Consider the following 23,237-nt stretch of genomic DNA (forward strand, 5'->3'; position numbering starts at 1 on the left):
TCAAATTCAGTATTTACAAACAAATCATTTGATTGAAAAACAAAACAAAAAATATTAAAAATCTGAGGTTTTCTGTGAAAACAAAAAGACTCTTGAAGGTTTTCTGTTTATAAAACGATGGCGAGCGTTTCCGCCACCATCTGGATCGCCCTGAGGGGATCGACGACGTCTTTCAGTTTGTCCTTCCTCAGAACCCAATCCGGTACAAACCTGAACGACACAAAAATATGGAGCTAAATTAGTCCCAACATTCACAGTAAGATTTGCATCGTGTTGTACAGAACAGCGAATAATGTCGTACGTTTACAAATCTTCTTTTACACTTATTACGTCTTATTGCACACATGCAGATTTTACTGTATGCTTTGTGAATCTTTCTGACACTAATTTAGCTCCACAGAAAACAGCATTTTAGTTTCCACAGAACCAAAAGTCCTGTTTGGGTTTGTACAGATCAGATGCTGCCTACTTTGGTGGCGGTTTGGATTTGCGCGGCGTTGGCGGAACAAAGAAGCTCCCGTTGATCGAGGCGTTGATTCTCTGCCTGGTGATGCTGCGCTCTTCGTCCATTTTGTGTTTCCGCGCGGTGAGCCGGTAGATGCTGCGTATCCGGTCCAAAACTTTAGGCAGCTTCACCACCTCCTGAGGGGAAATGGATTAAATTTAAATGTTTTCGTAAGGATTAGTGGGAAAGATTTTTTTGTCTGCTTCAGACCTGAGCGCGGCGCTCGTCCTGCAGCAGCAGAGCGAGAAGGAAGCAGGCTTTGGTGAAGATGCTGCCGCCCTTTTCGGCCACCTTGTCCCCGGCTTTCTCCCGGTATTTCTGCAGTAAATCCAGCAGCGTTTCCAGGGAGTTTTCCACCGAATACACCGCCTCTATGGTCAGGTGGTACTGAGGGAAAATACACATTTGAGTGTTAATAGTTAGATTTGAACCATCTTCTCTGATTGATCTCTGATTAAATAAATTAATTAATCACATGACAAATTAAAACAAGCTCAATAATTTATATTTTTTTCTTCTTTCTACCAAAAACAGGATGACAAAAGTCAGACAATATTATCGTTTATTGCAAAAACTTCTGGGACAATTTATCGTCCTTTTAAGGCCTGAAACAGTTAGATAGATACACTAATAACAGCTTATAGTACTTTAATTATTACTTAATGTATGACTATTAGAGATTTTTTAAGCACCAAAAATACTTTATTTTAGCCTTGTTGGTCTTTAATTTGCATTTGCCGCATGTACTACCAACATCTTCCACCAGAGGGCGCAGTTCAAAAAAAGGATTCAATACAGGAGGGCTTTATGAAAAGTACAACTAGAGCCTGTTTTTGTAAAACCAATAAAATTAAGGGAAAAAAACCTGAAAGATTAAGTTGGTAAATTTCAATCAGCTTTTGTAAACAAGTTGAGATTTGTATAAAAATGAAAGATATTCATAGTCAGAAAAGCATCGATGTTATGAACCGGAGACGTCAGTTGTACCTTGGAGAGGTTGAGGAGGATCTGGACGGAGAAGGTGATGACCTCCATGCAGGGTCCGCTCCGGTTGCAGCTGCGTATCAGCGTGAAGATGACACCGGTGGCGTCGCTTCCCACCAGCCGCTCGCAGCACTCTGGCGACAGCCTGGTGGCGGCCTCTGCATAAAAAACGTTTCCATCACCACTCAGCCGACAGCAGCGAGCGAAAACAATCCAGTCCTGGTCTTACCGAGGTTCTTCAGGGCCTCCAGGATGAAGGAGAAGTGTTTGTATCGGAGGAGATACTCCAGCGCAGAAGAGGTTTTGTTGCACAGTTTGTCTTCCTCTCGTACTTCAGCAGAGATTTTGCGCAAGCGGAGCCTCAGCTTCACGAGTTTGGGTTTGTCGCTCAGCATGCGGGAGCGGTGTCCTCTCCACAGAGCCTGCAGGGACACAGGATGGAGCCGTTTGAGCCTCTGATACGTCAACCGGACCGTGGAGTTCTGGCCAGAGATTTAGACTAATTCATCACCTAATTTGGGGCTTTTAATGATTTATCTCAACAGTTTTTATAAAATATTTAACCTAAAGTTGCACTTTATGTTAAACACAATGACTACAAAAATCTTAAACATAAAAAAACAAAAGTATTTTAAGATTACCGAGGTGGGAACCGCTACCTGAATAAGTTAGTTATGTTAAACCTTAAAGCAAAATCAAAACATTAGCTTGGCTAATGCTAAAGTGCTACACCAAAACGGTATTTAGCGGAAGCTAATGCTATAATGCTAGTTAAAAACCCATTCTGAAACCAAGAGTCAATGCACTGAACGATATTCTTTCAATAAGGAAATTATGCAAAACCCTGTTTAAGTTTGGTTTTACAGTAATTTAGTTATTTTTTTAGTATTTGCTTGCTCTATAAAGTTTTTATAAAACACTAAACAAAAGGAAATGGAAATGCTGAGTTAAACTTTAAAGTAAGATCATGAATATAAACAAACCAGCTGCAGGGTTTGTATCAGTCGATAAACAAAATTTCACAAATGTCAAACTTTATTCAACTAAAAACTTCCAAAATGACCAAGTAAATTTGCTCTTCAAAGTTTAGTCAGTCAGCTTAAGTACAGACTTAGCTAATGGTAGCGTTAGCTAATGGCACAGGCAGCGTTAGCTTTAGCCTCACCTGAGCTTTGACGATTCCTCGTTGAGCCCTCTTCTGTCGCCTGTCCAGGAGGAATTTTCGGGTCACTTCCTGGATGACGGCGGCGGCTTTGTGGCGGCGCGCTAACCAACGCCTGACCACTCTCTGGACCATCACCACCTTCCTCCTGTCCTCCAGATATCGTCTCCTCTGCAGCCTCGCTCTAACCCAACGCTGAGAAAAGCCCAGAGAACAGTTTATAGTCGGGTGCTACGCTCCTAAACCCAACAGTACATCACTGGTTCTGGTTTCCGGGTGTACCTGTATGGTAACGACCGACTGGATCTGTCTTTTTGCTGATTCCAAAGCCCAGTGGGCTCTCAGGGCTCGTTGGATCTTTATGGCGCTGAGGTGATGGAAAACCGCAGCCGTAAAATGGAGTCTCTGCTCTGCCCGGGCTGCCTCCAGGACCTGAAACCAGCCAGCATGAATTCAAAGTAAAAATCACAGAATTTGGTTAGATTCCTCCCAGATATTAAAATCTAGACACGACTTGGTTTATGGCTACCTGTCGTTTTTCCTTCCAGGCTCGGCAGCATCTCTGAAGAGTGACGACAGCCTTCCTCATCAGCGAGTATCTGTTCTTCATCACTTTGGCTTCTGAAGTGGCTCGATATTTCCTCTGAATCGTGAGAGCGGATGATTTCAGTTTCAGGTACCGTTGCCGTTCACGGTGGACTCTGAAGGCGCTCTGGATGACGCTGGCAGCCTCTCGCCTTTTTCCGATCATTCGTCTGGACTTCATTCCTCGATATGCAGCCTGAAGAACGATGACGGCTCTTCTAACATCTTGGTAACGCTTTTCCTGAAGTTCTTTACATTTCTGCGCTCTAAACCTCTGCTGTATGACAGTCACTGCCCAGCATCGTCTCTTATAGTCTGTTTGCTGTTTGTGTCTCCTGAAATTAGCTTGAATGATGGCAGCGGCTTTGTGCATTTTTGCAATTTGAGTCCGTGCATGATGGCCTCTGAAGGCCGCCTGGAGGACGACAGCAGAACGTCTAACATCCAGGAAATGTTCTCTATCTCGCCGTTGGAGAAGTAGAGCTCTATAGCATCTCTGGATGATGATGGCCGCCAGACGCAGAGCCTGGAACTTGACTCGCTCTCTGTGCTTTCTGAATGCAGACTGGATCACAGTTGCAGACTTTTGCCAATGAGCAACTTTGTATCTGACTTGAAGTCCTCTAAATGATGCCTGCAGACCAATGGCCGCTCTTCTCATTTGTTCATATTGTCGTCTTTGTTGCCTTGCTGCCACTGCGGCTCGGTATCGGCGCTGAACCAAGACGACAGAGGTCTTGAAGGCCAGGTACTCCTTGCGTTCACTCTTGGTACGGTAAGCTCTCTGGATTACACTTGCAGCCTGATGCATCTGCCTTAAATTCTGTCTGGACTTCATTCCTCGATATGCAGCCTGAAGAACGATGACGGCTCTTCTAACATCTTGGTAACGCTTTTCCTGAAGTTCTTTACATTTCTGCGCTCTAAACCTCTGCTGTATGACAGTCACTGCCCAGCATCGTCTCTTAAAGGCTGTTTGCTGTTTGAGTCTCCTGAAATTAGCTTGAATGATGGCAGCGGCTTTGTGCATTTTTGCAATTTGAGTCCGTGCATGATGGCCTCTGAAGGCCGCCTGGAGGACGACAGCAGAACGTCTAACATCCAGGAAATGTTCTCTATCTCGCCGTTGGAGAAGTAGAGCTCTATAGCGTCTCTGGATGATGATGGCCGCCAGACGCAGAGCCTGGAACTTGACTCTCTCTCTGTGTTTTCTGAATGTAGCTTGAATCACAGTTGCAGACTTTTGCCAATTAGCAACTTTGTATCTGACTTGAAATCCTCTGAATGCTGCTTGTAGACCAATCGTCGCCCTTCTGATTTGTTCATATTGCTGTTTTTGTCTTTTGGCTGCAACAGCAGCTCGATATCTGCGCTGAACCAAGATGACAGCGGCCTTGAAGGCCAGATATTCTCTGCGTTCACAGTGGGCTCGGTAAACTCTCTGGATCAAACCGGCAGCCTGATGCCAACGAGTGACTTCCTTTCTGACACAAAGTCCTCTGTATGCAGCTTGAAGGCTTATTGTTGCTCTTCTTAGTTGTTCATATTGTTTTCTCTGCTCTTTGGCTGCAACAGCAGCTCGATATCTGCGCTGAACATTCACAACCGACGTCTTTAGGGTCACAAACTGCTTGCGTTCACAGTGGCCTCGGTAAACTCTCTGAATCACCCTTGCAGCCTCCTGCCTTTGCCTCAATATTTGTCTAGATTTCATTCCTCGATACGCAGCCTGTAGAAAGATGGCGGCTCTTCTGAGCCGTTGGAAATGTTTTGCATCCAGTTGTTTCTGCCGATAGGCCCTAAATCTCCGCTGCACAAAGCAGGCTGCCCTGCGTCGCCACTCCAAGGCCAGCTGCTGTTGGTGTCGTCTGTAGTTTGATTGGATGATAGTAGCTGCCTTGTGCATCTTTGCCATCCGAGTCCGGACAAGGAGTCCTCTGAAAGCAGTTTGAAGAGTGATAACGGCTCGTTTTGTTTTAAGGAAGCTTTCTCTGAATTTCCTTTGGAGAAGAAGAGCTCGGTAGCGCCTCTGGATGATGACGGCAGACAGCCGCATCGCCTGAAACTTGACTTGTTCTCTGTGCTTCCTGAATGCAGACTGGATCAGAGTCGCAGCCCGATTCAAACAAGCAACTTCCTTCCTCACTTTATGTCCTCTGAATGCAGCCTGGACACAAATTGCAGAACGCCTCATTGTCAGGTAACTTTCTCTGTCTTTCCTTTGGACAAGAAGAGCTCGGTAGCGCCTCTGGATGATGACGGCAGACAGCCGCATCGCCTGAAATTTGACTTGTTCTTTGTGCTTTCTGAATGCAGACTGGATCACAGTTGCAGCCTGATTTAAATGAGCAACTTTCTTCCTTGCCCTGCGTCCTCTGTACGCTGCCTGGAGATGGACTGCAGCAGCACGCATGCGTTGGTATATCTGCATTTGCGTCTTAGCTGCTACTGTGGCTCGGTATCTTCTCTGGACAATCAGGACTGACGATTTTAGTGTAAGGTAGGCGCTCCGTTCCTGGTACACCCTGTAAGCCTGTTGAATAACCAAGGCGGACTGATGCCACTGACTGATGAGTCGTCTACATTTCCTGCCGCGGTACGCCGCCTGCAGAGCAAATGCTGCTCTTTTAAGCTCCTGGTAACATTTCACCTGAAGCACAGTCTCCCTGTAGGCCCTAAACCTCTGCTGCAGGATGCACGCTGCCCAACGTTGTCGCCTGAAGGTGATCATCTGTTTATGTCCTCTGAAGTTAGCCTGAATGACAGTTGCAGCTCTGTGCATCTCTGCAATCTTACTTCTCACACGAGCTCCTCTGAATGCCGCCTGGAGGACCATGGCAGACCGTTTCATTTGTAGGAAGTTCTTCTGGAGATGAAGAGCCCGGTAGCGCCTCTGGATGACAATGGCAGACAGCCGCATTGCCTGAAACCTGACTCTTGCTCTGTGCTTCCTAAATGCAGCCTGGATCATCACCGCAGCCTGGTGCCGGCGAGCAACCTCTTCTCTGACTCGTTTCCCTTTTGAAGCCGCTTGAAGGAGGATTGCCGCCCTCTGGATGCGCTCGTATTGCCTTCTTTGCTCCTTAGCTGCAACATTAGCCCGATATCTGCGCTGGACTTTAATGACGTGAACTTTTAAGGAAAGGTACTGCTGACGTTCTCGGTAGGTCCTGAAAGCTCTCTGGATGACTCCAGCAGATTCATGTCTTCGTTTTAGGATTTGCCGTGTTTTCATCCCACGGAGAGCAGCTTGCAAAACAACAGCGGCGCGTTTCTTAGCCCTCATTAGCTTAACAGCTCTGTAGCGTTCCTGCAACACTCTACAAGCCCAGAGGAGCTTTTTGTAGCAGCTTCTCTGCTGGTACTTCCTGATCTGAGACTGAATGATTACAGCTGCTTTATGCTTCACCTGCAGCTGCTTCCTGACAGCATACCCTCTGTATGCGGCCTGTATGCAAACCGCTGCCTTGCGCTTCGATCGGTACTCCAGGTGGAGTCTTCTCGCCAGAGTGGCTGCTCTGTATCTCTGCTGACACGCCAAAACGGCTGCCTTGATTGCCAAGAACCGCTTCCTGGCTCTGCTTGTCAGAAATCTCCTCTGGATAATTTCTGCTGCTTGATGCAACTCCACTATCGTCTTCCTGGCTCTGTATCCGCGGAACGCCGCTTGGATGACCACAGCTGCTCGCCTCGTCTCCCGGTACCTCCTCACCTGCTCATCCCGGAGTATTTTGGCTCTGAAGTGATCCTGAATGATAACGGCTGCACACTTTGTTGCCAGGTAAGCCGTTCGAACTCTGTGCATCCTGAACTGAGCTTGGACTGCTGCTGCAGCTTTGTGTCTCTTCTTCAAGTCTTTCCTCACTGCGAACCCCCTGAAGGTGGCTTGTATCTTCACGCTGGCCTGCTTCATGTTTCTGAACTCGCTTTGCTGCACTCTGCAGAGAAGAACAGCTCGGTATCTGCTCTGGATGAGGATTGCTGCACTTTGAAGGAGAATATAGTGTTTCTTACATAAGAACATCCTAACCGCAGACTGAATGACTGTTGCAGCCTGGTGCTTCTCCCTCAGCTCTGTCCTGACTCTCAAACCTCTGAATGCAGCTTGGAGCATGATGCAAGCCATTTTCTTCTCAATATATTCTTTCCTCATCTTGTTCCCCAGCAAAAACGCCTTACAGTGAAGTTGTATAACTACAGCTGCTGATCTCAGGGATCTGTAGTCCGTTTGGCCTTTATGCCGACGATAGTGAGCTTGTATCAGAGTTGCACAGTGATGCAGCGTTTTTATCCGGCTCCTCTCTGTTCTGCCTCTCCATGTAGCTTGGATAATGAGCGTAGCGCTCCGTAGAGCTTCATATTCCTTCTTCATCTTTTGAGCTAAAACCGTCGCTCTGTATTTCTGTTGAATCACAACTGCAGCTTTTCTCATCAGACAATACTTCGTTTGGGCAGCGTGTTTCCTAAATGCAGCTTGGATCACCGCTGCTGCCCTGTGCTGCTTCTTCATCGACTCTCTCGCCACCTTTCCGCGGTAGGCTGCCTGAATCAAAACAGCTGCACATCGAATCCTTACAAACCTCGCTCTGTCAAAGTCTCTTTTTAAAGAGGCCTGGAATCTTTGCTGGATCGTCACTGCGGCGCATCTTCTCTCCACAAACCTCTTTCTGACAGCGTATCCTCTGAAGGCCGCCTGGATGACTGTGGCGGAGCGGTTCTGCAGCTTTAACATCGTAAATTTCCTAAAAGCAGCTTGGATAACTCTAGCCGCGCGGTTTTCCTTCAGTGTTTTCCGATGTTTCCATTTCCTGAACGCTCTCTGGAGGCTCAGCGCCGCTTTCCGAACGAGGAAATATCGCTCTCGGTCTCTTTTGGAGGCGGCCCGAGCTCGGACGCGTCTCTGAAGGACTGTGGCCACCCGGCAGATTTTTGCATAAGCGTTGGCTGCCCTCTTCATTCTCCACTGAGCTTGAACTATAATGGTGTAATACTGGAGGCGCTGATAAGCCCTCAAGGCGGAAAACTTCCTCCAGTGAGCCTGAAGAGACGAAACAAGAAACAGTTCTGGAATCAATCATGTTACATGAAACTCCAGCTTAAATGAATAATTGTAAACTAAAGTACTTAAAACTGCAGTATGTTTATGTATTTGTTAAAATCATGTTGATAAGAGATGATCTGTGAAAACTAGAAAAAAAAAAATACAAATAACACCTCTCTGCCTTCTCCCAGTATAAACTGCAGTAATTCACCACTCAGTCAGAAACAACCAATCAGAGCCAGGAGGAGGGTCTTAGCGCTGCCAATCAATCTTGTGCTCTCCAAGGTTAGTAGTTAATTAAAACAAAACAAAAACTGAAATTGAGAAAACATTAAATGTATCTTCTATTGAATATTCAACACCCAATTGATGTAAACAATCACAATTTTTTAATTCTGCACCTAAAAATTAAAGTATGAAAAAACAAACTGATAAAAACTAAACAATATTTAACCAACAATAAAAACTAGCAAACACTCTGAATTAGACAAAAATCACAAAGAAATACAACTAAATTATAATGAACTACAACTATAATAACACTGGCGTACATTAGGTTGATAGACAGCACTAAGCCCCGCCTCCTGGCTCTGATTGGTTGTTTCTGGTGCATTTCTTCAGACAGCGATAGCAGCTTAGGGAGGAGGTCCATCTTTTTACAGATTATCAGTCACAACATGGTGGCAGTTTTAACAAATATGGAAAAGCTTTATTTTTTTTTTAAATTCACATACTGCAGCTTTAACTGCCCAAATATAAACTAAAGCAGGTAAAAAACTGTGGAGAATCATCGCCTACCTGGATGACAGTCGCTGCTTTATGCTGTAAAGCCCGAAGCCGAGCCTCTTTCTGGATTCTCAGCCGGTTCCGAGATAAATAACGTCTCCAGACCGACTGGATCACAGCGGCGGCGCGATTCTGCCTCTCAGCTCGACTCCTCAGGAGGAAACGCCGCACCGCCGCCTGGATTTTAATGGCCGCCTGGTTTCGCTCCTGAATAAAAACAAAAAATAGCCTTTAGGATGAAATATTTTTATGTTGGCTTAGTGACATTTGGAAACAAGTTAGTGAGTGATTTGATTTGCAGCGTAAACTTTTCTTAGGAGTTACATTCCTGTCCAAATTCATCACATTATACTAAACTGAAACTCAAAATGGCCAAAAGCATTAAAAAGGAAAATAGGATATTTTAAGTTGATGAGTTAATTACCAACATCCATAGATGTGTAGAGACGTGTAGAAACATACTGTACATCCCATAATTCAAAAGCACTGAGAAAGTGAAAATAAATAATAATGAGAAGAAGGAAGGAACCTGGAAGAGCAGAAGGTCTTTCCTCAGTTTGTGTTTCCTCCATGCGGCCTGGATGAGCCGAGCCGCTCTGGTTTCGATCCGCAGGTCCAGGAGGCGGGCGCAAAGAAACGACACGTATGACATCACAACCTGCAGGGACACCATGGCAACGGAGAAGTGGCTTAATTGATGCCATCGCCTGAACAAATGAATCCTTAGTTTATAAAAAGTAGGAAATGTGTTTTTGTAATGAAAACAGTTTATTGGAGCAAATATTGGGAACAGAAAACAAAGTGCTGCTCTTCCCTCCTTTCCAAAATCTGATTGGTTGGTTTTGGTGCATTTCTTGAGACGACAACATGAACTCGTGGAGGAGACGGATCTTTTCACAGATTATCTGTCTGAATCCGTCATGATGTGGTTTTACAAATAGTTCATACAGCAGCTTTAAATATAAATCACTGTTGAGAAGTTCCTTTGGATAATTGAATAAAATAAAAAAGAGAAATCATTTGGTCATTTCTCCACACGTTTCCAGCCCATTGAAGCCTGTAGGAACCAAACCAAGTTTGTGGTTCTGGTTCTGGCCTCACCTTCTCGTTGGGGATGGTGTTGGACATGTCGGCCGGGTTGATCATGGCCGGCACTCCGCCCAGCGACGCCACCGCAGCGTTCACCAGTCTGAAGTTGTTCTTCTCGTTTTCCAGTAGATCTTTAAAGTCCGGAGACGGAGAATCCTCTCCTGCTTACAGAAAGCTAAGCTTTAGACATGCAGTGCAGACGGCCAACTTCACTGCAAAAACAGAAAATCTTCAAGAATTTCTTACTGCAAATATCTTAGTAAGATTGAAATAAGAGTCAGTGGAACTAGAACTTATTTTTTAAATCAATATTAAGAAATTATTTACCTAGACCAAGCTCCTATATCTTGCTGAAAAGTTACTTGCAAGTTAGTTTAATTGAAATAAGACAAAACTAACATATTTGCACTAGAACCCAGACCAGTGGTTTCCAGACTTTTTTCCAAAATCAAAAACACTTGAGGGACCAAAAAACTATTTTTCTTTACATTAAATTTGAATTAAATTTTTTCTGCTGTAAAACTTAAACGCTAAATATTTTAATGAAATTAACAAAAACATTTTTGTTGTGCATCGTGCTTTTGTTTTTATGTCTATTTAGGCAGTTTGTCAAATAAATGAATAAAAACTTATTTTATTGTAGATAAGTGGTTTATAAAATCATAACTATTTCACATTTGTTTTATTACAACTGTTAGACAATATTTTGGTGTTGATTCATTTCCTTTTGGGATAATGTCCAATATTCTAAAAAGTTTATTTTATTAATTCAATTAAAGTTTGTTCAATTAAAGCATTAACTGCATAACTAAGATTAATGCAGAAACCCGGTTAAGAAATTAGCAGTATGTTTCTTGTTTTAACCAACATTTTTTATAAGTCAGATTTTATTTTCAAATGTTTTGCACCCTTCCATAATTAGCAGTTAAAAATCATCTGGTGACCAAAATGGCCCCCAGAAAACCCCTGATTTAGACCAAAATACTTGATAATTATTTCAGATTTTTGCTGCATTTCTGTGCAGATCAGATCTTTACCGTCAATTTCCGCCGCTGGCGAGTCGAAGGAGCCGTCAGAGTCGCTAGCAGAGCAGTTTAGCTCCAGGCGCCCCCTAGTGGCACACTCCAGGGTCTGCGTGGTTCTCTGGCTGACGGAGGCTTCCGGAAGGAGAGCGGGGTGGTAGTGGTGCAGCAGGAAGCAGAGGACGCGGCCGTCAGAGAACGACACGGTGAAGTTCTCCACCTGCACACAGAAACACAGGTTAGTGCGCCGCTTGGTTTTATTAGGCAAGAATCACAAATAAATGAGACTCACACATAATCCTCACTTAAGATGTTTAATCTCGACTGTTTATAGGCAAGCCACAGTTACTTTGCATCTCTCCAATTGTTAATATTTCTTTTCTCTAAAAATGTTTCATGTTATTGTTTACATCCGGTAATTTGGTGCATGCAGACAACGTTGGCGGGCGGAAAGACGATGCTTTCACATGCCATCCGTAGCTGCGCTGCCGCGGTGGAACGACTGATAACAAAACCTGGAGACGTAGGTATTGTTAATGCAGTGCACCAGAGCAAAGGGAAAAATAATGCAGAAAAACTGCAGAAGAAGAACTCAAAACCTTCGTTTTTCTCACTCTGCATGTCAGCTACTTGCAGACCCGTTGCCATAGCAACTGACTGACAACAGCTCCACTAGTGCATTCAACACTAACAAAACACTCAAATATTCCCCACACATAGAACAGAACATTCAGTCCTTTACAGTTTAATGTTTTCAGGTTGTTAGATTATTAATAAGTGATCGCTGTGGTTCATTAGCTACCGCTGCTACAAGCTAAGCTAACACAGCAGTGGTAGATTATCTACCGCTGCTATTAGCTAAGCTAATTTTGATCTGTCAGAGTTTGTGTGGGGGCCACTTTTAATTTTTTTATTTCGTTACTGAACCAAAACCCACAGAATTCTGCAGGACATCTACATGTTAAGGTTCTCATAGTCAAGCTAGCATAGCTGACCTGCTTCTCCCTCCTTTGCCATTTTTTTTTTATTAAAACTTTTTCTTGACAGAGTTATTTAGTTGTCAGTGTTGACAATCAGTGGCGAAGCACTGTGTCCCTTTTTCTTTTATACATCAGGCGTACATTTAAGATTTAGCTCATTATATGTTGACAGGTCATCAGCCAAATCCAATGGTAGTCTTGGTTGCTAACAGTTCTTTGCCCTCCCTCGCATACTTGACGTCACGCTGCAACGCGTCTATAAAGAAGAGCATTTTCACCTTTATGTGGTAGAAGTCGCACACGGCGCAGACCCAGTCCATCAGCAGTGTAATCTTGGCGCTCGTGTGTTTGTACGGCGGCCTGGTCTTCGCCGGGCTCGGCTGACCGGCCCGGTCGGCCCGGACCAGGGCCAGTCTGCGTTTGGTCCTCAGAGTTCGCTTCAAGAAGTCGACCTCCTCCCTGAGCTGAGCCTCATCCAGGATCACCTCCACCTTCAACCAGCAGACGTCACCATAAAACACTCATAAAAACGACGATTATGCAACCTGGTTACTGGCGTCTAAAAGGAGATTCACACCTGAAAGGCAAAGATGATTTTCCACAGGAGGCTCAGCGTTTTCTCTCTGTGGCCGTCAACAATATCTCTGGAGTCGATGACGGAGCCTAACAACAAAAACATTAAGAAAACAACAGGGTTCAGGGATGTTTTTAAAAACTTTTCCAGCATCAAACTTTGGAGATAAGAACAATAGAAATTAACTAAAAAAAATAGCTTCTATTCACCATTATACAATATCATTTATTACTGTTACTAGTAATGTCTTTTGGTAGTATTTTACATTCTACAGCTAAATAGACAAACATTTAACAATATTTCATGTTTTGAAATGTCTCCAACACAAACCTGACGGTCTGAGAGCAAAACACTAATTTAACAAGAAAATCTCTTGATTTAATATAAAATATAAGCTAACCATTATTTCAATTAAATAGATTTGTAGGTTATTGAACCATTAGGAATAATAAATACTCATTACTTTGAAAAAAAAAACCCAACTAATCTTGTGAAGGTAAATGACCCTAGTTCTTAAATTTACTGATTTAACTTCAGACAGTGGAAAAAAAATGTCTCTTTTAATTAGTTGTATAAAAATATCTGGTTTTGACTGTAGATTTAGACTTTAAATCAAATGTTATTCTGGACTTTACTAGAAAACTGTGCAGTTTGAATACAAACACTTTCAAGGACTTCACACAGAAATCAAGGACTTTCCAAACCCTGGAAACACCTCATTGACATTCAAGCATTTTCAAAGATTTCAACCCTGAAATAAAACTGAAATCCTGGATATAAACGGAAGAGTTTGGTTTTTAGTGCTGCAGCAGCTCGTTACCGCTTTCGTCCTTGAGGTCGACGCCTCTGCCTCTCAGCAGCTGCAGCGCCACGTCAACGTTGTGAACTTTCTGCAGTCGACTGACGGCCGGCAGACGCAGCTTCGCCGAGAGAGTCCAGTCCTGAACGAGAAGCTCCATCACACGACTGGACAAGAAACAAAACATTAAAAAATATTGAATTTTATAACATTACAAGATGCTCAATATTTCTTACTTATTTTTTTTTATTTTTACTTTTAACATAGGATCAAATTTCAGACAGAAAAATGATAAATCATGCAAATTAAAATTATTGAGCTCATTTTCAAAAACGCTGTGACCAAAAAAACAGAAAACATATAAATTTAAGACGTCCCACTCACACCAAGCGAATGCCGCATTTCAAATCGACGGCCAGATTTTTCACAGCGAAGTTGAACTCATCGAGCGGCGTCTGGACGTGGGAGACGGGCAGGCCCAGGTAGGCCAGGTGGCGGGGCAGGATGCCCTCTCCGCTCAGGAAGTCTCTGGAAAAGGCCAGCAGCAGGTCCTTACTCGCCTACCAGACAAAACACAAACGGAGTGAAGATTTAAATCAGAGAATCCTGTGAACTAGCGAGAGAAACCCCATTAAAGAGAGAAACATGGACAGCAAAGTTAGGAAATTCAGTGTAAAAGGGGATGGAAATGTGTGGGGCTGAGCAATACACAGATTTTATCAATTAAAAACTGAATTTTATGGTCTTGGAGATTTAATTTTTGGGAAAATGAGGCGGCCATCTTGTTTTACAGCTATGTAGTGATTTCCATGTTGACTCAAAATGAATGAAATAAAAGCGAGTTTTTCAATTGGAGATATTCTGTGATTTCTATTGTTTTAAGGAAACAATTATGGGAAAAAAAAAAAAAAACTTAAAACTGGAAATTAAAATTTTAATTTGGCATTTACAATAAATAAGCCATAATCGCTCAATCCTACCACATCTGTAGTTTTTGCAATATGTATTGACTAAATTAACTCAATATGGGCATCTGCATAAATACTGCAACTTCATTATTTTAGTAAAGGATTGAAAGGACAGATTTTGATTTTAAACCACTTAAGATTTTTGCAATAGTAGAAATACAAAAGATGCAAATAACTGAATTCCTTTTTTAAACAATAATTTATACATATAATGTATAAATTATATATGTTATATAATGTATAAATTACATTTATGCACTTAAAAGACCTGCAGTCTTTTAGTTTCCAGGTGACAAGCTTGGGCTAAAACATTTTCAGACAATTTGTTTCATTTTCTTTTACCTTAAATGCAAAAGATAGATATATCAATAGATGGTAAAGAGAAAAAGTGTGTACTCCAGATAACTTTAATTTATCTGACACAGACAATTCACATTAACTGACATTTCTGTAAATGTGCCATAATTAGCCAACATTTTATTTTTCATCTGTTGTCCTTGGACTATGCCAATTTTCTCCTGCTGAAAAACAAATAATTTTAAAATGACACAAATTGTGTCAAATACTAAAAAACTTAAAAACAATAAATCAATTACTAAATTAGTTGATTATTTCCATAAATCATTCATCACAATTAATCATAGTTACAATTGTTTCTTTTTTTATTTTTTGCAGTAAATACTGATATTTCTGAAATAAACTTCTCCTGATAGAATAGTTTCCTTGTTTTTTCACAGTGTTTCCAGAATATTTCCATATTTTCACAATGTGACCTTCAGGTTTCATGCAGCAGGGAGACGCGACCTTGGCTCACCTTGAACTCTGCGTCGATGCAGAACAGACACGGGTCGTGTTCGATCAGACGGGATTCTTTGGCTTTGTCCAGGAAGTAGACGAGCAGCAGAAGCTTCTTCAGCGTGAAGCGGGACAGCGCCTCCTCATGGCCTGGAGCGGAAATGAGGTCGTCAAGGCAACCATAAAGGGTCAATAAGGCAGCAAGAAATAATCAGAGAAAACATCTGAACATGTATGGAATAAAGTCTCTGCCATGAAATAAAAATAAAAGCCCAACAGGAAGCCATAATTATGAGCTTTAAAGTTATAATAAATCATTTTTTAAAATCAAAAACACTGAGGTCAAATAACCAGATGCTTCTAGATGTTCAACATCATGACTTATTACATTTTTACCTTACTTTCTGATAATTGACTTTAAAATAAAAAATTATGACTTCCTGTTGGGCTTTTATTTTTTTTCTTTCATGCTACTTTCATACAATATTCAAACAAAAAAAAACTTTATAAAATCTTAATGCGTCAGCTCTCCAACAGACCGTCAACCAATTTGATTCGGGTGAATGGATCGCCTCTAAGACCTAAAGTTCATCAGAGCGCCTCTCCAATTTTACCGTCTTTGTAGAGGTTAGGCACCCGGGCGTGTCTGAAGGCTGCAGCGATGTCCGGGTTCCAGAGGAGGCGCTGCAGGACGAACATGGCCAGACCCAAAACGTCGCTGTTGCTCTCCAGGGAGATCAGCTCCCCGAAAATAGTCTGAGGACGAACAACGTTAGCTTAAAAAAACGCCTCAAAAACGTTAGCATGATAAAATATATATGTAAAATAACACTGGGTGATACAAACAAAAAGCTACAACAAATGGAAAATTAGTTCAGAATTCTGTGGACATAAAGTCAAAATTTGTGGGGAAAAAAAAAACAGAAGTCCATTTTTTTTCTAAACATTGGCCCCAATCTTCTTCCATAGATATCTGAGGTATTGGGGGCTCCACATTAAAAATTTGCTCGGGGCCCCACAAAACTTGGTGCCAGCCCTGTTTTAGTTAATGTTTAGGTGCAAAATAAAAAAAACTGTCAAAGTATGAAAAAACTAAAACTACAACTATAAATCATAAAACCTCAACTGAAACTAAGGAATATTTAGCCAATAGTAACTAATAAAACTAGAACCCACTAAAAACTAATTAAGGCTGAATTTGACAAAAAGTCACAATGAAATAAACTGTAAAGAAAAATTTTGAATACTGTACAGCACTTTGGTGCATTTAATATCTACTTTTAAATGCTTTAAAAATCCCAAAAACTACTGAAGCGAGTTACCTCCAGGCCGATGCGTAACCAGAGCGGATTGTATGACAGCAGCCAGTTCAGGACTTTCTTACGTTCGCCTGATCAAAAACAACAAAAAACATCTCAGACTTAAAGCTGGACAACAACAATAATATGTTTACTGCTATAAACACGTAATCAATATAGATAGATTATATATAGAATATTAACTGAACTTCAATCTAGACCCGCAAGGCCTTCTGGGGGATGTAGGCAGAGGAAAGGCGTTAGCCGCTCAACCTCTCACAGCGAGCTAAGCTAGGTTGGTGGCATTAACTCACTAACTCATTCTTTGGTTTCCTAGCAACAACCTGCTGGTAAGAAGCAGTTTCAAGTTCCCCCCAAACTTGGGTTGCCTAGCAACAACATGTTCAGTAGCAGTTTAAAGTTTCTCCTCCGTGTCTCATAGCAGTGTGGAGTGAAAAGTGGATAAAACTGGCGTCGTTCCACCAGTTTGGCTGCATTTCAGATATTTAAAAACTAATCAATAATTATTGTAATACGTTTTTAAGTCGTACTTCAGACCGAATGAACATTTTAAAATGGCCGTCATGGCGTCGTACCAACGTCCTTCCAGAGGTGGCGGTCTTTGCGGACCAGCAGCCGCCGGGCCTCCACCTCCAGCTCCAGCCTCTGGATGGCCTTGACCACGGCCTCCGAGGTGAACAGCTGGCAGGCGGCGCGGCGCAGGCGGTTCAGCTTCCGTTTGGCCGTGTAGGTGCTGAAGGACATCTCCTCCTTGGTGGGCGCTTTGGGAACGCTGAGGTCATCCCCGACGCCCAGCGCGAGCGAGACGGCGCTCACTGACAATAAAAACTATTTTATTATTCATCTGTAACCTAAAACGTAGCTCGTCTATAGCCAAGTGTTACAGCGCCGTGCTACCTTTAGCCACTTCGGTGTTGACCTTGAAGTCGTCAGGGGTCAAGACGTGGTTGAGCCACCAGGAGAATCCTCTCTCCTGCTTCTCGATCCAGCGCTCGTCGTAGAACATGTTCTTGGCTGCGAACGGCATCGGGTGTCTCGGCAAAGCTAAGAACGACACAGAAAACTAAATAAAATCTCCAAGATGAGGAGAAAAAAAACTAAATTATATGTCTGACGCAAATTAGAGCCACTAAAAAGAAAATGACATTTTTCTTCAATATTTTGACTAATCCGCCATGAAAAGCAGAAAAAAAAACAATAGAGTCCAGTACATTTTTCAAAAAGTAACTTCTCCTGCATAACACGCATCTCTGTCTCTGAAACTTCAGAAGACAATCTGAGATCAAAATCTGATTTATGAAAATAAAGTCAGAATTCTTAGAGAGGAAAGATTCTCAGAAAAAAGATACAATTAAAATATTACAGTCAAAATTCAGAGGGAAATCCAACTTTTAAAGTTCAGAGCAATGACAATTGAGTTCTATGTGAAAAAAGGCTAAATTTTGAGAAATAAAATCATCAAAATACTATGAAAAAAATTCTAAAAAGAAAAGAAAGTCAAAATTCTGGGGTGGGGGTAAATCTAAATTTTGTGAAAAAGTGTGGAAAGAGGTCAACATTCTTCGACATAGTTCTGGGAATTAATCTTGTGATAAAAAATAATTATTAATTGCTTTTTTTTAAAAACTGTGGCCCTAATCCTCTTCCGTACATACCCGTCTGTTTTGGCTTGATGAACATTAGCTTCGACTGAGCTACAGCAACCACTTTTGAGATCTTCACAGCCTGAGAAGCGGACGCCTTCGGAGCCAAAGCACCTAAAGAAGAAGACGACCAGGGAAATACCTCGGTAAACTGCAAAACAGAAAACGGATCCAAATGCCCCCAGATGACATGAAGATGCGCAGATTTATACTTTTGGTTGGGACTTTGGCGCTCGAACGTTTAGCCTTGGAAGCAGCTGCAGACTTTGCCGTCCTCACAGACTGGGTCAGGGCTAGGCAGGAAACAAAGATGGATTAATTACTCATCTTTATTAAAACTGTCACACAATTACTGTTGGGTAACTCAGAATGAAGTCATAATATTAGGATATTGAAGTACTAATTTTCAGAACTCCAGCACAAAAAAACAAAACAAAATATCCAAGCTTATTTCTTATTAAAATGGCTTTTGATATTCTTCTAGTAAAATTGTGCCTGTATTCTGCTAATATTGTGACTAAATTCTTGCAGCCTGGCTGTGATACAACAAGCAGAAGGGATGACTGAAATAAAAGACACTTTAAAACTGATTTGACATTTGTAATTTCTCTTTTAGAAAAGTGGGAAAAAAAGATTAAAGAGGCAGCATTGTGTGTTTTCCAGGCACATTGTGCCATTTTATTGCACAATCCACTATGATACCTTTAATTATAAAAATGCTACATACAGTATATCAAATGGCTTGAAAGAAATTTTACTTCCTGATTTAACGTCTTGGGCCTCCGTCTCTTTAAGAAACTCCGCCTCCAGGAAGTCTTTCCAACATGGCTCCTCTATTAACCCTTTAACGTTTTTACTAGCATTGCTCTGAGCAGTAGCAATGCTACTTTAACGAGCTCAGCTGATTCAGTTCCACCAGATGTTTGCTAATCGCTGCTGGCTAGTCTGAAGGAGCTGAGTGGAGGAGGAGCAGCGCCTCGAAGGCGGAGCTAGGTCCACCCAGGCGTTTTGCACAGCTTGCCGTGGATATTAAGATTTCTCAAACATGCATGAAAGAGTCGATGCAAAACTGAGAATAACATAACTAGGCCTGTTGCAATAAGAACTAAATCAATTAATGACATGATACATTGAAATGAGCTCAATAATTTTCATATGCATAATTTAGCTTTTTTCTCTTTTCTAAAAACTAAATGCTTTGGTTTCAACCAGCCCTTTTTTGAAGGACAATTTTGTTGACAGAAAATGTATAATTCATTTTATTTGTGGTTTTATTTACTATGGATATTTAAAGTGTCTTCCAGATGTTAAATGTTCATTAGAATTTTAAGTCTATTGATCTTTGTGAAAGTGTTCTTACATTATTATTCCATTATTTTTACTTCAAATGGTCTCAAAACAACAACATTACCGTTGTTCTGGGACAATTTATCATCCAGCTAAATCTGTTATTGTAACAGGCCTAATTCTAACATATAAAGCTCAAAAATTGACGTTGCATAATACTCACTTGTGACTTTCTCCCGCTGACTTGTGTTCCTGCTCTGGACCAACGCTGGCGGCTCAATTTTCCCGACCACAACCCGACTCCTCTTCACCCGCTCCAGCATTCCCGAGTCCCCGCTCTTGGTGGAATCGGCTCTCAAGAACTCCTCACTCTTCCTCTTCTTGCTATTCGCTGCCAACTGGACAGGGAACAAGTCTTCCTGAGAAGAACCAGCTGGGGACAAGTTGGACGAGCTGGCAGCGGGAGGAGCATGAAGCGGCGAAGAGATGGCAGAGAACCGAGACAGCGCCGTGTCTGGAGGGGAAGAACTTTGAATGGGGCTGGAGGAGGTGAAATCCAGGAATTCATGTCCAGCATCACACTGTTCAGCTCCCGTCTCAGCATCTATGATGGGAAGGCTCGGAGTTCCCGGACCGGAGTCACTCTGGCTGCCACCGTCGGAGAGTTCAAGCGTTTTCTCCAGTAGCCGTCGGCGTGACTTCCTGATTTTCCTCCCTCCAGGACTGCCGGCCTCCACAGACGCTTTGCCTTTGGTCACAGTGGCAGATGTGAAAGAAAACTTTACCTTTTCCTTTTCTACAACCTTCTCCACCTTTGAAACAATCTTTTTACTGACGAAAAACGTGAGTCTTGGCTCGTGAGGCTGCGCGTTTTCGCTCTTCGACTCCAGAGAATCTGAAAACTCGCAGCTAGAACTTGTATTTCTTGGACTGGTGTCAAGATGTCCAAGGTCCGAGTCTATCAGAACCAGAGCGTCCTTCAAAGAAGGAAGAGAGGATCCGGTTGAGGCGTCATCAGGGGCAGGAAGCGGGCTGCCGGACTCAATACGAGGCATCAGTTTCTTGAACATCTCCGGCGTACCGATTGGAGACAGAGTCCTGTCAAACAATTTAGTCAGTTCATTGTTTTTAGGATTTTCTGTGACGCCATCAGGGCCAGCGTGGACGACCTTTGTAGTCGGGACAAGCAGAACAACCGGCGAGTTCTTCCTTTCTGGAGAAACGTTCCCCTGATCCGACAAGACAACGGACAGTCGACCCAGATTCGACGTGTTCTTGTCCACTAGTTCCAAGCAGCGATCTTGAAGCAGGTTTTCCTTCATGACACCGTTGCCCTTGTTGAGCGAAGCAAGCGGGCTGCGCACCTTTTCCCGCTTATACTGCGACTGCCGCGACACCTGGAAGGTTTTGTTTCCTGCCATCTTCCGTGGACACACCGTTCTTGTTGATGGCGTTTGTGTTTTTTCCATCCCTCTCTTGTGTTTGATCGAATCCCATAAGCTCTTCTGCAAGAACAAAAACAATTAGTTAAGTTACACTCTCATCTAACTTTGAAGAAAAGCTCCAGACAGTTCTACGTTTATTCTTCTGCATCTTAGCTTACCTCATTTTTGCTAATTCAACAATAAGGAAAATGAATATGCTGCAAGTTCGCCTATACAGTACATGTGCTTGTCTTCTAATAACGAGGCTTCGTTTGCTAGGTAAAGGGCTGTATCTGCAAATTGTGACGTCATAATCATGACATTTTAGACAAGGCTGCTTTACCACACACAAAAATATTAAAGTATTAGCCATCTGCCCGACTTTTTAAACCAAGAGTCCATTAATTTGTGTCCAGCAACATGTTCTGCCTATCAAATGCAAAAATTAATTTTTGGTGGATTTGGTACCAAAACTGGATCGAGCCCAGGTGCCACACGTACCTCTGAATCCGGCCCTGTTCACACACAATCTTTGTTTTTCACAGACTTTGTATTTTCCTTCAGATTAAACTGTTTGTTGTGACATACAACTCTTTACACATCACAAAAAAATTATGTTTAAAACAATATTTTAAAAAGTAAAATACCTCCTCACTTGAATATACTTACACAAAACAATTGCTTACGACTTAGAGGCCTGGACTCTGTTTAAGTTTTAAATTTTACACAATCGTTAATGTTTGTCTGTGACTTATGTAATGTGAGTTCAATGCTATGAATCTTACCCTAAGTGCCAAGTGGAGCAAAATAGTTGTTAATCTTAATATTTGGAAGTGTGGCCAACACAAACAGAAGGTTTCTCACTTCCTCCGCTGCCATTCCTTAAGCTACAAACATAGTACAGAAAATCGACGTCATCGTTGCTAATTGGCCAAGTAGAAATTCTACCTGAGGGAATCCAAGTAAATGGGAGAAGGCCCCGAATGTGTCAGAAGCGAGATTTTACACAGGAAGGCAATAGCCAGGCTACTTACAGACAAAATTCAGTGTAAAAATTTTTGAGAGTCGGAGCTATACAAAGAAAAAAAATCTGAACTGGATAGAAAATATCAGATTACAAGTTTAGATTTGTTTAAAAGCAGCTTCAGAAACAATGGCAACAATTTTTTAGTTTTGCATTTAAGATGAGACGTAACCTTAAATCACCTTGGTGTTTATTTCTACAGCTGTGAAATTACAGGCTGATACCAGTGTTTTTCAGTCTCTGGCTTAAATAAATGGGTGACGAACAGGCTAATGCTATCATTTGAAGCAGGAGCAGAGATGCTTCTGACATCTGCAGGGCAGTTTCAGTGTGCAGCTACCTTTTTCTTTTTTGTCGGTTCTGCTCTCCCCAGCAGAACAGCTTGATGTTTAAGAACTCCATTCGCATTGAACGAGATCACCTCTCTGATGCCACCTTCTTCTGTTGGGGTCCAGCTTATTCTCAAGGTGAATGAGCTCAGAGGCTGCAAACCCAAACACGGAGAGAAAGTAGGAACAGTTGATCTATTGCAAATTGCAAATTACAATAAAAGTAATGGTGTTTCTGATAAAAATGTAGGTTCAAAAGTACATGTTCCAAGCTAATGGTTGTAATATTGATAAAGTAAAACAGTTACCTGGATCGTAAACGTGTTCTGGTCCACAGAAAAACCTTTATTTGACGGGATCTTTTCGATTGTAACCTCCGCTTCTACATCCTCAATCGGGTTCTCAATTTGCAAAACAGCGGATTTCGAGGTGCCCAACTTTACAGTACCGAAAGACACAAAAGGTGGCTTTGAAAACTGAATGAGACTCAAAACTGGAACGTCGTTCTCCTTATTAGCATCAACTTTCCTCCCCGGACTGATATACAGCAGTCCCCGTTGTGCTGAAGTTACCGCTTCAGCCATTTTTTTAAGACAATAAAAACGCGATTCGAAACAAACTACATGTTACGGAATTGTAATCAACGTTTTGTGCAAAGCAAATCCAGTTAGTACGTGTTCGGGTCTGAGACATGCCAGCTAACAAACGTTAAAACACAGCATTATTTCAAATTCTGCCAAAAGGAAAATCAGCCAATGGCAAGCGAGCTGCTTTTGAGCCATGCCCAATGAGGAGAGATAATACAAGGACGCACTGTTGAGAACCAATCAGTGTCCGAATACATGTTTAAACAATCATAGTCCACGCCTACATTCAGAGATTAACAGTAAAAGAAGAGGGGCCACTTGTATTATTTTTTCA

General features: G+C 42.2%; 1 protein-coding gene across 1 annotated transcript; it reads right to left on the reverse strand.

The window, feature by feature from the left end:
* Window positions 1–58: 58 nt before the first annotated feature.
* On the reverse strand, window positions 59–22,997 carry LOC102232300 (abnormal spindle-like microcephaly-associated protein homolog). Its single transcript, XM_023339887.1, has 26 exons — window positions 22,625–22,997; window positions 22,328–22,471; window positions 19,763–21,044; window positions 18,465–18,545; window positions 18,265–18,366; window positions 17,507–17,653; window positions 17,185–17,424; window positions 16,613–16,680; window positions 15,905–16,046; window positions 15,310–15,440; window positions 13,912–14,087; window positions 13,549–13,694; window positions 12,732–12,817; window positions 12,433–12,645; window positions 11,190–11,394; window positions 10,165–10,313; window positions 9,593–9,721; window positions 9,076–9,270; window positions 3,181–8,274; window positions 2,934–3,083; window positions 2,655–2,846; window positions 1,719–1,911; window positions 1,493–1,647; window positions 716–892; window positions 470–642; window positions 59–210 (listed from the first exon to the last, which is right to left on the reverse strand). The coding sequence occupies exons 1-26, from the start codon at window positions 22,898–22,900 to the stop codon at window positions 108–110; spliced, it is 10,149 nt and encodes a 3,382-aa protein (XP_023195655.1). The 5' UTR covers window positions 22,901–22,997; the 3' UTR covers window positions 59–107.
* Between the last annotated feature and the right edge of the window lie 240 nt (window positions 22,998–23,237).

The sequence above is a fragment of the Xiphophorus maculatus genome, chromosome 9, assembly GCF_002775205.1.
Source record: "Xiphophorus maculatus strain JP 163 A chromosome 9, X_maculatus-5.0-male, whole genome shotgun sequence".
Lineage (NCBI taxonomy): Eukaryota > Metazoa > Chordata > Actinopteri > Cyprinodontiformes > Poeciliidae > Xiphophorus > Xiphophorus maculatus.

Excerpts from the sequence above, each read along its gene's own strand:
- LOC102232300 (XM_023339887.1), bottom strand. The coding sequence starts at position 22,900 with ATGGCTGAAGCGGTAACTTCAGCACAACGGGGACTGCTGTATATCAGT. Across the intron at positions 3,084-3,180 it reads CCTGGAAGGAAAAACGACAG|GTCCTGGAGGCAGCCCGGGC; the intron begins GTAGCCATAAAC and ends GGCTGGTTTCAG. Across the intron at positions 2,847-2,933 it reads AGTCGGTCGTTACCATACAG|CGTTGGGTTAGAGCGAGGCT; the intron begins GTACACCCGGAA and ends GGCTTTTCTCAG.